General features: G+C 38.6%; 1 protein-coding gene across 5 annotated transcripts in view; it reads right to left on the bottom strand.

Annotated features, from left to right (window-relative positions):
• CCNT2 (cyclin T2) overlaps positions 1 to 14,722 on the bottom strand; it is a gene marked incomplete at its 5' end in the record, with an annotated part of 35,934 nt that overhangs the window by 16,073 nt on the left and 5,139 nt on the right. For all 5 annotated transcript variants that reach the window (XR_014491807.1, XR_014491808.1, XR_014491809.1 and 2 more), the window contains 3 exons: positions 4,134 to 4,196; positions 4,489 to 4,549; positions 10,240 to 10,368. Coding sequence is in view for 2 of the 5 variants with exons in the window: in XM_083356947.1 (XP_083213073.1) it covers positions 4,134 to 4,196; positions 4,489 to 4,549; positions 10,240 to 10,368 (253 nt within the window). The remainder of the gene's footprint in view (positions 1 to 4,133; positions 4,197 to 4,488; positions 4,550 to 10,239; positions 10,369 to 14,722) is intronic.

Genomic DNA, 14,722 nt, shown 5'->3' with positions numbered 1-14,722 from the left:
ATTTTATATTCACATTTACTTGAAAACCCCCATTAAAAATTATGCATTTTTATGGGGGTTATGGAAACAAAATAAAAGTCTTGGCTAGGGGACTTCCGGTGGCGACGCGACGTCGAAAGACAGCCGTTTTCGGGCTGCCCGCTCCGCAGCTGTGTTTTTCCATCGTAAACAGCGTCTATCAGCTGTTTAGATGGATTTGAAGCCCCCTCCTCGGGAGAAGAGGAGGGGGTGAGGCCCCAGGTAGGGGTTGAGCTCTCTGGGGCCGCCTGAGCTGAGAGCTCGGGCGGCTGAAGGATGAGCCCCCCCAAAGCCTGGGTTGCTCCGAGCTGCGCAGCGCCTCTGCTCTGGGATTCTTGGAGCAGAGCCAGGCGTTAGCAACCACCCCTGCCAAAAGGAAATACTTTTGATTATCAAGATGCAGGCAGAGCGGTACAGGAGGTCAAGGTGAAGTGGACTCTTTATTTTTACTCTCTAGCTCAATGGATTTTATAGCTTTAAAGTGAAAGTGCGTAATAAGTGAAAGTGGGGGAAGATGGCGGCTAAAACTTCTAAAGCTCTTCGGAATGTGGGGTCTTCCCTGGTGCAAGAGACCTCACTGCAAGCTTTGCTTCCTCCTGCATCTCCTCCGGTATTGACGCTTAAGGATTTACAAGACGCTCTTGGAAAGCACGCACAACTGATGTCTGATATGATGGATGAAAAGTTGAAAAAGCTGGAGGAGAAATTGGAGGAGAAAATGGAGAAATTGGAGAAGAAGATGGAAGAGAAGCTGAGAGCAATGAGGGTGGACATCTTGTCTAAGGTTGTATTCGTAGCTGAATGTGTGCAACAGCTGGATGTAAAAGTGGAGGATCTCAGTCAAAAGAACTCTATATTAGAAGCAAAGGTATTAGAAAATGAAAATATAAGGGATAAAATGGATGAAGAATTGAGTCGTGCTCAGTATAATCAGATGCAGAATGCTATTAGAATTAGGGGTTTAAAGGAGAATGGTAAAGAAGATTTAAAGCAGCTGATTTCTGAGGCTCTGGAAGGGGTACTGGGCCAGTCAGCATCTGAAATTGAGGGAAATATGGACAAAGTTTTTCGTGTAAATTCATGGATTGTAAGACAGAGATGTGGTGGTCTATTTTACAAAGAGAGTAATTAGAGATGAAGTCATTCAAGCTGCTTATGATACTAATTTGGTAGTGGCTGAGCAAGAAGTTTTGGTTTTAAAAGAGATTCCTCCGAAGATCCTAAGGAGAAGGAAAGATTTCGCATTTCTAGTACAGGAACTTAAGAAACGTGATATTAAGTTCAGATGGGAGATCCCAGTTGGGTTGGTGACAACGCACGAAGGTAAAAGACATCGTTTGGTTACTGTGGCTCAGGCACGTGATTTTTATAGTAATGTGTTAAAAGCAACCCCCCTATCATTTTTGGAAGCTGCAAAAGGACACGGAGTGGGAAAGTTTCAAGATGTTGCAGACAGACAGACAGAAGACAATGGTGGTGGAGGGGATCAAGCCACAGTCTCATCGGTTGCTGCAGGAGGCCAGAAGATGACGCGTGCCGCCCTAAGAAGAGCGAGACGAGAGCAAGAGCAAGACCAGCGGAAAGTTATGGAATCTTCAAAGTGTGCTTACAATGAAGATGTAGGAGGAGAGCGGTCTAAAGAAGTTTTGGGGGTCATGACAGAGGTGCTCCAAAAGTTTTGGGGCGTTAAGATTGTTGATTAAATTTTTAGATTAGAATGTCAATGGAGTAAAATTATTATAGAGGAGAAAGAAAGTTTTTTTTCTTTTTTTTAATATTTTATATAATTTAAGATTGATGTTATTTGTTTTTAGAAAAGTATATTAGGGTTACAGACTTAAAGTATGTGTTGAACTAAGAGTGGGTATGTAAGCACCTAATTAATAACAAGTTGTCTTAGTGATTGCTTAAAAAAATTTTTTTTTTATATATACTCTTTTTATTTGAACTTTTATTTGAACTTAAGGATGATTTGGAACTGTGAGACATTTGGCGTGATACACGCAAGAACTATTTTAGATTATAGTTTAGTTTGGTTGGAGATTATTAAGATTAACAGAGATAAGCGCTTTTGGTGCGTAATTGAGAATTTGTTTGGAAATTAGAGAAAGGTGGGAGAATGCAAATAGCAGGTGAAAGTTTTTTTTTCTTTTCCCTTTTTTTTGAAATTAATATGAATAAGGACTGGGATTAAGAAAATTTATTTTGAGTAAAGATCTTTTTTTGTTTTCCTCTTTTTCTTCTCTACTTTATTTGTAATATTAATATTGTTTGTATTCATTTTATATGAGCTAGAGAGAGATAGAATTTATACTTTATTGTTGATAATATAGGGGTGTTTATGTTTGTTTTTTTGATTTTATGCCCTGTATTTAGCTCTGGGAAGTCGGGGGGGGGAGGGGGGGGAGGAGGGAGTGGGGGAGAGGGATAGGGGTGGGGGAGGGGGGATTAAAGTCAAAATGTATTGTAAAACTTTTTAAATAAAAAAAAAAGTCTTGGCTAGGCAGCACTGGAAGATTTAACTTATCATATGCTCCTGAAGGGGGATCAGTATGAAAATAAAAAGTCAGTGACTATTGATAAATATAAAGCATATATTACATTTCTTTCTTTCTTTTTTGGAATTGTCTCTTTTTTTAAAAAAAGTTTAAAGATTATTTTGTTGATGTATAAAATAAAAAAAAGTAGCAAAAGGAAAAAAGCACCATCCTTTTCCCTTCAATAAAAGCAACTGATGAACAGGATTTTTTAAAACATGAAATGAGTCCGTGCTAAATGCTTTTATAAATCGCCTTAAACAAAAGCAGTGAGTTAGTATCTTTTCTCTCTCAAAATTCTCTTAAAGTTATCAGTGCACGAGCTGCTTTTTAAAAAGAGCTTTCTTGCAAATGACTATGCCATTTATTTCAAATTAAGGAAAGATTTGGCAGTTTAGTTGAACCTATTCAATGTTTTCAAAATCAGTAATAGAAACATCAGTGAATTCTTATTGCATTTCTAAATAAGAAACATCAAAATAAGATAGGTGCTTATTTCAACCTCTGAGAAAATATTCACAAAATGACATCTACTATACAATAAGAACAAGTATAAATCAGTGCTGACACAATCCAGCATTGATTTACACAAAGCTGCAGTCCTCTAATGCAGATATCACTTGAACACATGTGAGTGTGATAAGACACTAAGGATAGATGTCACACCATTACTTTTTTCCTTAAGAATGATTAACATTCAAATGAACAAACAATCAAGAAATGGCTATTTTTAAACATATGAATTTTTAGAGCAATTAATACATTTCGTTGACCCTGGATTAACTGGCTGACTTCACGCAGCATACCAAATTGCAAATCACAGTTTTTAAACTAAAGTGACCGCTTCATATTTAATCGTTTGATATTAGGATTCTGGCCTCTGGGGGGGGGGGGAAATGACCCTACATGCATATTAGACCAGTATTTCTCATCCTTAACAATCTTAAGACGTGTGGACTACGACTCTGAGAATTCCTCAGCCAGCAGGTTGTCAAGGCTGAGAAATACTGAACTAGACATTAATCAAATCTAATTAAACTGATTAGAAAAAGAACCTAAACAGTGTTGTTAAAATGAAATTCACTACAAAACAGATATATACAGTTGCAAACTATTCCAGTAATAAATTTTCTATGCAGCAACAAACAAGGTGAATAAAAAAGTGGGTTGGGAAGCGTATTTTCTTGTCCCGTGGTATTAAATGAATGTTATGAAGGACTAAATAAAGACTAAAAATACAGTCCCCAGAAACTGGTTGCCGCAGTTGTCAGATATACCAGGATATCCATATGTGGGACATGGGCATAAGGTGTAAATTTACCTTCGTATCCTAATGTTACTTTGGATTAAATACGCTTATTTCAGAACTAGCTGTCACTTTTGAGTTTAGTAACTTTAAAATTGAAAAAAAATCACCTATGATTTATAATTCTTTTAAGCATATTTGCTGAACCAAGTAACCCAAAACTTATTTGAATACTCTAGTGTTTTATTCACAAGAATAATACTCCGCAAATAATTTAGTAAGTCACACCATCTCAATATCTCATAATGGAAAAAAAGAATTTAGTTACTGACCTCTCACTAACTGGGTACATTTCACAACATCTGTATGTGGATGCTCAATGGTAATCTCAAAACCTGAAAAAATAAATGTGTTACTTCAGAAACTATATTACATATTCTGTTATCTTTAAATTTAATTCAATAATCTCATTTAAGTTTCAAAATATACATTGATTGTATTGAACACTTTCTGAACTAATAAAAATGTACGATATGCTAGTATAATTCTGAAAAGAGAGACATAAATATATATATATATTTAAAAAGATAGCTTATTTTACCAAGGTTCCTCTTAAACATATTAAACGGATAGGCACTCCACTATTGGAAGTACAGTGTAAGAATCATATGCATTTGCTATGCTTACCTAAAGTTTGAAGCATTATTGTTTCAAGTATAACCAATTCCTGGGCCTGCTGAAGATATGCCTAAAAATTGGGAAACATATTCTGAAATATTAATATAATTTTAACATGTTTAATATGTTAATAGCACCAAGATTGATTTAAAAAAAACCCGAGGGGCTTATTTTAGGTACATTATTTGATCAGGTGACAAAAACTGAGGCAGATAAAAATCACAAGGACAGACAACGGAACAGTTTTAATTCAAACAATTCTTTTTTTTTTCCAAATAGGTACATGTAGTCCTTAATTTACCAATGCGATTGGGACTGGAATTTCTGTCGCTAAATAATGCGGTTGTAAAGTGCTATGTCATGTGATCGCATCACTTAGCGATGGCAATCCAGTGCTAGCTGTTGTAATTCCAGACACACGGATAATTAAATGGGATGTAGAGAAGTCCCAAGTAAAGAATGATGGGATGTTGCAGGAAATGGGGAAGGCATTTGGGGTGGTGGTGGTGGGGTTGTGTTCCAAGCTCAGGTCTCACCTGAAGTGGAGGAGGGGAGTGTTGTGGTGCTGCACAAGGTCAGCAAGGTTTGGGAAAGAATATGCCACAGCTCAGTGTTATTTTGGCATGCTGCGAGTCTGGGGATCCAAGAAGCCCCCGAGTTGTAGTAGCCACCCTTGGAAGCCTTAGTTGAACAGTGCAAAGGGACTTCTCGGTGGCTGAGGCTACAAAACGTCCCCAAGCTGCACTACAGCGCACCACCCAGGAAGCCCCCGGCAGGGTGATGCCCTAGAAAGCCCCAGCCGAGCTGCACTGCACTCTGAGATCCCCGTCACCTACCATTATTTCAAATATAACTTTCCAATTTTATTTTAGCCCGATGGGATGAAGAAGAGGTTAAGGTTCACAACATTTCCTACTACACTTTCTGCTGCTTCCCTCATTGTATGACAACCATGACAACTCATTCTTCTTCAGGTATTACAGAAGAATAGAAAAATATCCCAAACATTATTATTACTTATAACTTTCTGCGTCGCTTTGTAACTACACCGAGCGCTTCTGTACTGGAGGTAAAATTCCTTGTGTTTAATCACATTCAGCTAAATGAAGTATTCATTTCCAGGGAAGCAATGCCAAAATGCTCCATGAGAGCAGAGACCCCAAAATTCCTCTTTGGATGAAGGGGAATACCTGGGATTGCCCATAGTTGTCCATACAGATGCCCCCCCCATGATGAGACTGTAAAACAGCGGTCTTCATTGGGTTTCACTTATGGGAGCTAGAAGAATCAGGTTTGCCCAAGCCACAGTTCAAAGCCTTCAAATGGACACTGGGTTCAACTGTGTCCTTTCTTAATCACTTTCACTGGGAATGGTTTGTAAACTGATTTTTAGATGTTAAGAACTTTCAGAAAGACAGGTTTTACTACACTGGGTGACTTCCTTCAATCCTCAGCGAAAGAAGTTTGACGTAAGTTTAAAACTTTTAAAAGTTTTTTTATTTGGAGTCAAACAACAAGAGTGATTAGATTGTTAATTCTGGAAAGCTTTTACTTGAAAGATTAACTTGAAATAGGATTTTGAAATAATTTTAAAAATACTTTCTGTGGTTTGTTTAAAATCCTATTAAAAAGATATGAAGATTCTGAATTTAAGAATGTTTCTGTGGGAAAATATTATGGATTAGAGAAAAATATAAGAGGAGACCTTGAAGGCTGGTTACTAGAAGCAACCCAAAAAAATCTAAATATTACAATTAAAGGACAAAAACCACTAATACATAATGAAAAAAAAGTATTTCAACTCTGGACTTTCTCTTACATTTGTTTTGATATTATAAAACAGGTTCAAAACAAAAGATAAAAAAGCATGCATGAGGCTTTGAATGAGTGTCATCTTTTGAAGGAGAGAGTCAGGTTGTTTCGCATATGGATTTAAATTGGCAGGATACAAAACAATAATGCTGACAAAGATACTATACAGGTCTTACAAATGAAACTAGCTGAAGTTTTAATAGCTGAAAGGTACACACAAATAATAAAGAAAGAAAATGATTTGGATATGTAGATTTCAAATCAGAAAACTCAGATGAGTTTCTTAGTTTGGATTTGCAAGATATGTGTTATAAGGCAGGGCTTTTCAACCAGTAGTACGGGTACCACCTGTGTGTGGTACATTGGCACCTGGCAGGTGGTACATGACGACCCTAGAAAAGTGGTAGCAGGGGAGGGGAATGAGCTGAACTGGTGGCAACACTGCACAAGCCTCAGCGAGACAGCTGGAGCTGCAGGGCTGTCAGGGCTCAGCGGAAGCACCAGGATCAGTGCTTCTTCGGGGCTGTCAGGGCTCAGTGGAAGCGCCAAGATCAGCGCCAGGCTCCAGCTGAAGCTCGGCGCTGATTCTGGTGCTTCTGAGCCCAGAAGTGCCGATCAGCTGGAATGTTGCAGCATCTCCAGGGTCTTCTGATTTACAGTCAGATACTTGGCAACTGATTCATGTTTATGACGGTCACAGTGTCGTAGGGTCATGTGACGTGACCAAAACCTGCTGCAACCACCCAGGAGAGGGGGCGGAATAAAAACCAAACACCCCCCCACCCGCCAATCCTCAACAGAAATGCTCACAACAATGAAAACCTCAGACAGGAGGAAGAGCGCCGCCGGGCTGGCAGGCAGGTGTCTTGCTCGGCTGTGGCTTGGGTGGGGGGGGGTGGCACAGTGCCACTGTAACTTTGAACAGTCACTAAGCGAACTGTTCTAAGTCAAGGACTACCTGTACTTCATCACTTTTTTCCTTTTTGGGGGGGGGGGGTCATCAAGTTTTTGACACCTTGCTAGGCGACTGACTGGTGGTACTTGGATGTTGCTATATCCTAAAAGTGGTACAATGGGTGAAAAGGTTGAAAAGCCCTGTTATAAGGAATTTCTGAGAAAAGATAAACAGAAAGAAAAGAAATCAGCTTTTGGGATATTACTTAATAAATATCAATATATTTTGTTATATTTTTATAGAAAGTGATAAGTTCTGATATTAAAATTTAGAGAAATGATAAAAAATAATTTATAGGACATTGAAGGGATTAAAGATTAAAATTTTCAATGTTATTTCTACTAGCCTCTGATGGAATTTTTCTTAATTAACTTGGAATAATGAGGTTTTAAAGATTTGGTTATAGACATAAGACACATGAAAAAGATTTTTTGCTGTATTTTAAGAGAAAAATAAGATACTGTGTAAAATAAAGGAATACAAAATTAATTTGTTTAAAGTTAAAATACATTATTTCTTATATTGCTATTTTTAGTAATTCTTAAAGGGCATTTATTTATTTATTTATTTATTTAATTTATTTATTTTATTACATTTATATACTGCCCTTTCCCTGAGGACTCAGGGTGGTTTACAGGGAGTTAAAAACCAGCAATACAAAAGTTAAAACCAATTTTAAAAAGATTAAACTAACCCTGTGCAATTAAAACCCCGATTAAAATAAATTACTCCTCAGCCTGGGCCCGAGAGCTCGAAGAGCCAGGTCTTCAGGCCCCGGCGGAATGAACGGAGGTCGGGGGCAGTCCTCAGCTGGGTGTCACCCGGCAATCTCTTACCAGTGGGACCCTGAGCAGACCCTCCCTGTGGGAGCGCACTGGGCGAAGGGTGTTTGATGCCGGCAGCAGGTGTTCCCTCAAATACCCCGGACCCAGGCCATGTAGGGCTTTATAGGTGATAACCAGCACCTTGAATTTCACCCGGAGGGCAACAGGAAGCCAATGCAGCTCGCGGAGTAGAGGTGTTACATGGGAGTATCGGGAGACCCCCATTACAACTCGCGCGGCCGCATTCTGCACCAGTTGAAGCCTCCGAGTGGTCTTCAAGGGCAGCCCCATGTAGAGAGCGTTACAGTAGTCCAAACAGGAGGTCACTAGCGCATGAGTAACTGTGCGTAGGGCGTCTCGGTCCAGATAGGGACGCAACTGGAGCACCAGGCGAACCTGTGCAAAAGCCCCCCTGGGCACAGCTCCTATGTGGTCTTCAAAATTGAGTCGTGAATCCAGGAGGACGCCCAAGTTGTGAGCCCTATCAACGGGGGGTAACACCTCACCCCCCATCGTTAGAGGTGGAATAGTCTGGTTAGCCCGAGATGCCGATATGCACAGCCACTCAGTCTTGGCGGGATTGAGACAAAGCTTGTTTCTCCCCATCCAGACCTGAACCGCCTCCAGGCACCAGGACATCACGGCGAGGGCATCACTGGGTTGGTTCGGGGTGGAAAGAAAAAGTTGGGTATCATCAGCGTACTGATGACACCCCACCCCGAAACCACGAATGATCTCGCCCAGCGGCTTCATATAGATGTTGAACAGGAGAGGCGAGAGAACCGACCCCTGAGGGACTCCACAAATGAGAGGCCTCGGGGCGGATCTCTGCCCTCCCGTCAACACCGACTGCGAGCGGCCCTGGAGGTAGGAGAACCACCGTAAAACGGTGCATCCCACTCCCAACCCCCTGAGACGCCGCAGCAGGATACCATGGTCGCTGGTATCGAAAGCCGCTGAGAGATCTAATAGGACCAGGACAGAGGAGCAACCCCTGTCCCTTGCCCTCCAGAGATCAATCACCAGCGCGACCAATGCCGTCTCCGTGCTGTGTCCGGGTCTGAAACCCGATTGGTACGGGTCCAGATAATCAGTTTCCTCCAGGAACAGAGGAAGCTGATGCGCCACCACACTCTCAACAACCTTCGCCAAAAAGCGAAGGTTGGAGACTGGACGATAGTTATTTAAAACAGCCGGGTCCAAAGCAGGCTTCTTGAGGAGGGGTCTCACCACCGCCTCCTTCAAGGTGGCAGGGAAGACACCCTCCTTCAAAGAAGCAGTTATTACTGCATGGAACCAGCCTCGTGTTCCCTCCCGAGCCGCATAAGCTAGCCAGGAGGGGCACGGATCCAGCAAACAGGTGGTGGTGCTCATTCTCCCCATGATCCTGCCCACATCATCAGGGGAAACAGGGTCAAACTCAGTCCAGATAACGTGCTCAAGACCGCCCGATTCCTCCTTTGCTGAATAAGACTTAATTATTTGCTAATAATAAACCTTATGGGATAATGAGATTTTTGGCTGAAATGTTAAAAAACATATTAGGTTACTGAAATTGCTTTTACTCATCCTGATAAAGAGGGAAGTCATTCCTTTTTTTCACCTTTTTATATATTTTTCTCCATTTCCTCTTTTTCTTTTTTCTCTGCACTTTTTACATTTTTCTCAGTTTGTATTAGTATTTTTCTTTTTAAATTTCAATAAAAATTATTCTGAAAAACATACAATGCTCTAAACTTTTCATTTTTTTTACAATACACTTTAGTATTAATGTAGATTGACAGTAAACTAGAAGCAGAGAATAAGGTAAAACATTTCACTTCTTTTTTACAATTTCATAAGTTGTCACAGAAAATGTAAATGATAATTACTGTCTCATTTCAACAAGATTCCCCTTAGTAGGTATTTACCCCCAATGAAAACTTAGTTTTCTGATGATTATTGTGATGGTTATTGCTAATAAGTTTTAAGAATGGTAGAATGTTAAGCAGAAGTGTATTACATTTGTATTTAAATTTCTCAGAAACAAACAAAAAAAAACAAAGATATTTTTTGTTAATTAACAACACAAGTGATATCATGTAAACCTTCATTTGAAAAATAAAGCAATAGACAAATTCCTCTCTGATTTATAGACTAAAATCAGATTAAATCTCTATATAAACATACATCACACTTTGTGTCCAGCTGGGGCTCTAGAGGATGAAGGCAAGCATGTGCTACTTTGATAACATGTTCAAGTTTCCGTGGTTGTTCTTCTACTTTCGCAGCCAAAAATAATGCAGTAGGAGAGATGATCTGTGGGTAGAAAATGCACTCTGTTGAAAACATCATTACAGCATATCCTTTACAAGATTTGTTACTACAGGTCACTAGGAGAAATTTAACTAAGAATAATAATACTGTCTTGTATACATTGAGGTTTACTGTATGTCTCATTTTGTCACTTAAAAATATTAAGACAATTGTACTTTCTTCCAAATATTTTCAACAGAAGTGAAGAATCAAAAGGCCCACTTATTTTGGCTTGTGCCCAATGCAACACTGATTAGAACCAATGCTGGCTTTATTTAGATTTTCAACATGTGAAGCGGCAAAATTATTTTAACCTTCATCTTGTAGCCAGTAAATTCAATTGTCCTCTGGGAGAAAAAATTTAGTGAGTGCCTAAATTTGGATTTTTAAATATTCCTTCTCAAACTCTCTCCAACTAATACCACTCTTAATCGAACACAAATGTCTTTATCTCATGGATAGACTATGGAGTTCTTGGTGCTCTGAGCTTGCTTGCTTGCTGATGTTTCATTACTCAACTAGGCAAGATAAACCATGTGCCAAGCTGGGCAATGAAATATTTGCAAGCAAGCAACCAAGCTCAGAGAGCGCGGAGACTACTTTCACTGGCTTACTCTTAAAAGTGAAGTATACCGTAGTGCAAATCAATCAGTAGCTAGAGGTGGTGTACTATTATACCAACTATTATACCACCTCTAACCTACAGCTAGAAGTGGTATAATATCCGTTTATTCTGCTGGATTCCTTAATATTTTTCAATCCTTTGGGATTATCTCTGAAGATCAGGGACAGCCTTGAGAGAGACACTGTTGTATGTTTTCATGGCTAGCACCAATGAAGCAGTGATGAGCTTTTGGGCTGGGTGGGTGACTGTGGTCTAGTTTCCTTTTGTTCTGATGTTCTGCTAGCAGTTGTGCCAAGTTGCTAAGAGGTATATGACAAAGCAGTTCCCGCTACCTCTGCAGATGCCAACCTGAGTTGCTGGAATAACATCAGAACAAAAAAGACTAGATCTCAACTATCCAACCAAAACTCAGCACCGCCTCAGCCTTAAAGGATATTTTTCTCATCCCTAGCTCACAATAAATTCCTCAAATTAGAGTCATATGTGAATCATCCTGAAAAGTCCTACAGGGCTGTCTTTTCAACCTTGACCTTAACATAATATAAATTCATCTTCAGCTCTGGGGCATTGTGTTAATTTGAAATAGATAGGCTAACAGCATCCAGCTTTATCATATCTACCACAGGCTGCCAGTAAAGTTTTCAAAAGGTTACATAGGATCATTTAGGAACAGTTTCCATGAAAACAACCATGCTGAAGTTCAATCTACAGAACCTTCTTCCAGTAAAGAGTTTTTTCTTCAGGCTGACTGAATTCACAAATTGTTTAAAAAGCTGTCATGACCTAGTCTACACCTAACCGCAAATTGTAGGTCTTAGTTTACAAAGCACAAGGATTGGTTTCACATAAAAAACAACAACCTTATTATGATTTAATTCAGTAACTGTCGACCAGGCCTCATGGACCATAACTAGACTAGGTGGGATGCAAACTAATTTCAACTTTATGCATTTAAAATTTACCATGAATGAAATATAAAAAGTGCTTTGTTTTTTTTTATATAGAAATGTTTCTAATATGGTTGGATCTAGGTTCTCTGACACACGGATTGAAAGGACTCAAGGTATGAAAAATATATATATTGTGAGCCCCCAGGAATGTTTATAACTGCAGCTGAATATAAATGTGATCAATATTATGGTATATTTCCTCAGCTATTATAACACATTTTATAGGGAGTTTCCTCCTGAAAATGGACAAGCAATTCCAGCTGGTGAAGAATCTACAGACTGATTAGGTATATGTGATTATTATTCATGAATCTTTTTATTATTTACAATTGATTTCATTTACTTATATTCTTCATATATTATATTATATATATATATATATATATATATATATATATATATATATATATATATATATGTATGTATGTGTGTATGCAAATTATTCAAATTGCTAATAAAGAAACCCCATGGCTCAGGAGGTTAAAACACTGCCTGATATACAATCAGCCCGGGTTCAAATCTCAGATAAAGGGTATGACTAACTGATGAGAACATAAATGAGTTCGAAATGATCATCTTAGCCTCCCAAATTCTTTATTAGCAATTTGAATAATTTGCACAAATAATGAGCTGTCATAAGTTGACTAGTTCCTGTGGATAAGCCCTGAGCCGGGCCAAAACAGGAATGAAAGAGTTAATTAGCAAGGTCCATTCAAAAAGCCTTGACAAATACTTAAACATATATTTGCCTTGCCTTCCAGCTAATATAAGAGAGAAAGAACCCCGTGGCTCAGGAGGTTCAAACACTGCCTGATATACAATCAGCCCGGGTTCGAATCTCAGATAAAGGGTATGACTAACTGATGAGAATATAAATGAGTTCAAAATGATCATCTTAGCCTCCCAAATTCTTTATTAGCAATTTGAATAATTTGCACAAATAATGAGCTGTCATAAGTTGACTAGTTCCTGTGGATAAGCCCTGAGCCGGGCCAAAACAGGAATGAAAGAGTTAATTAGCAAGGTCCATTCAAAAAGCCTTGACAAATACTTAAACATATACATATATACATATATACATATATACATATATACATATATACATATATACATATATACATATATACATATATATATATATATATATATATATATATATATATATATATATATATATATATATCAAGGCAATTAACATATCTAATGTTTTTCCTCCTATTTTCCCACATCAACAATCCTGTGAGGTGGGTTGGCTGTGAGAGAGAGGGATTTGCCCCAAATCGCCAAGCTGGCTTTTATGCCAAGGTGAGATTAAAACTCATAATCTCCCAGTTTCTAGCCTGGTACTGTAATCATTTAGAGCAAACTGGCTCTCAATTTTTGTTAATTTCTATTTAAAGAGCTTTAAAATCATATGCAAGTTATACACTGGACACCTTCAAAAGTACATATAGTATATACTTCCTATGAGTTTCACTTGAAGAAATATTGCCCCAAATGCTACCATAGATACAAGGCAGGTTTATTGTTGATAGCATCTAAATTGTAACATTTTCCAAAAAATGATTCTACATCAAAAGATACTTTGTGTTTTTAATTCCATAAAAACATGCTACTTCTGCTCTTCACAGAAAAAATAGCAATAGCATTTAGAATTATAAACCAGTTCATAGTGCTTTATAATCCTCTCTGAGTGGTTTACAGACTCAGCATATTGCCTGCAACAATCAGGGTCCCCATTTTACCAACCTCTTAAGGAAGGAAGTGTGAGTCAACCTTGAGCCGGTGAGGATTGAACTCCTGGCTCTGGGCAAAGTTAGCCTGAAATACTGCATTCTAATCACTGTGCCACCACGGCTCCTCCTATAGCTGTGCTTATCTTTACTGAAATTTTAAATAGCTGATTATACAATATAGCCCCTAAAGTTTTGCCTCTATTCACTGCCATCAGATTTAGGTATTTCAAAAAGAAAATGATTTTTCCCCATGAAAACATAATATCAGTTGTTTTGATTTTTAATCAAACTCATAAGTGGGCTCATACACAATGCATTGTGATTTGTTTGTGCCTAAGACAAATGCATAATCCTAGCTATTTTAATTCCATAGCCTGTCTGTGGAACTACAGATATAGAAATGGTGAAGAACTTCTCATTATATTACATGAGCTACTTTGGATCCCAAAATATAACAAAGTTTGTGTCAGTTTCAGCAACCCCAATAACTCATTTATTCAAATCAAGTTTTTTATTTATTTTAATGCATCACTCCTTTACTATTAACTAATATATAAGCAGAAAATATTTGACCAATGAGCACTTGTAAAATAATTGCTGTAGTGTAAACGAGGAGGGTATGGCCTCAAAACTCCCAATTTACTAGATGGCAGACTCTTCCCACCTACCTAAGCCTCTTAATAACTATCATTCCAGCTTTCTAGCCCAGAACCATTCTTGAAAATAAAATAATACCTAGAGGTAGAATTCTGTATCATGAGATCATCTTTTAAAAACACAAGGGAACATCCCAAACATCAAGTTGCCTGCAATTAAATTTTACCAGATTACATTAAAGTCCATTGTGTTTGTCTAAGGGAATATTCAGGAATATTTTGCTGTTGTTGTTAAGACTAGGCCCGTGGTGGCGAACCTATGGCACGTGTGCCACAGGTGGCACACAGAGCCCTCCCTGTGGGCACACGCGCCCTCGTCCCAGTCCTAGGCCCTCAGCTGGGTTTTATAAACCCTTTTTGCTTTAGGCCTCCACCGCCATATGCAAAAAA

The sequence above is a fragment of the Vipera ursinii genome (genome assembly GCF_947247035.1).
Source record: "Vipera ursinii genome assembly, chromosome: 1".
Classification (NCBI taxonomy): domain Eukaryota; kingdom Metazoa; phylum Chordata; class Lepidosauria; order Squamata; family Viperidae; genus Vipera; species Vipera ursinii.
Note: the sequence above shows the minus strand (reverse complement) of the source record. Positions and strands in the feature narration are given on the sequence as shown.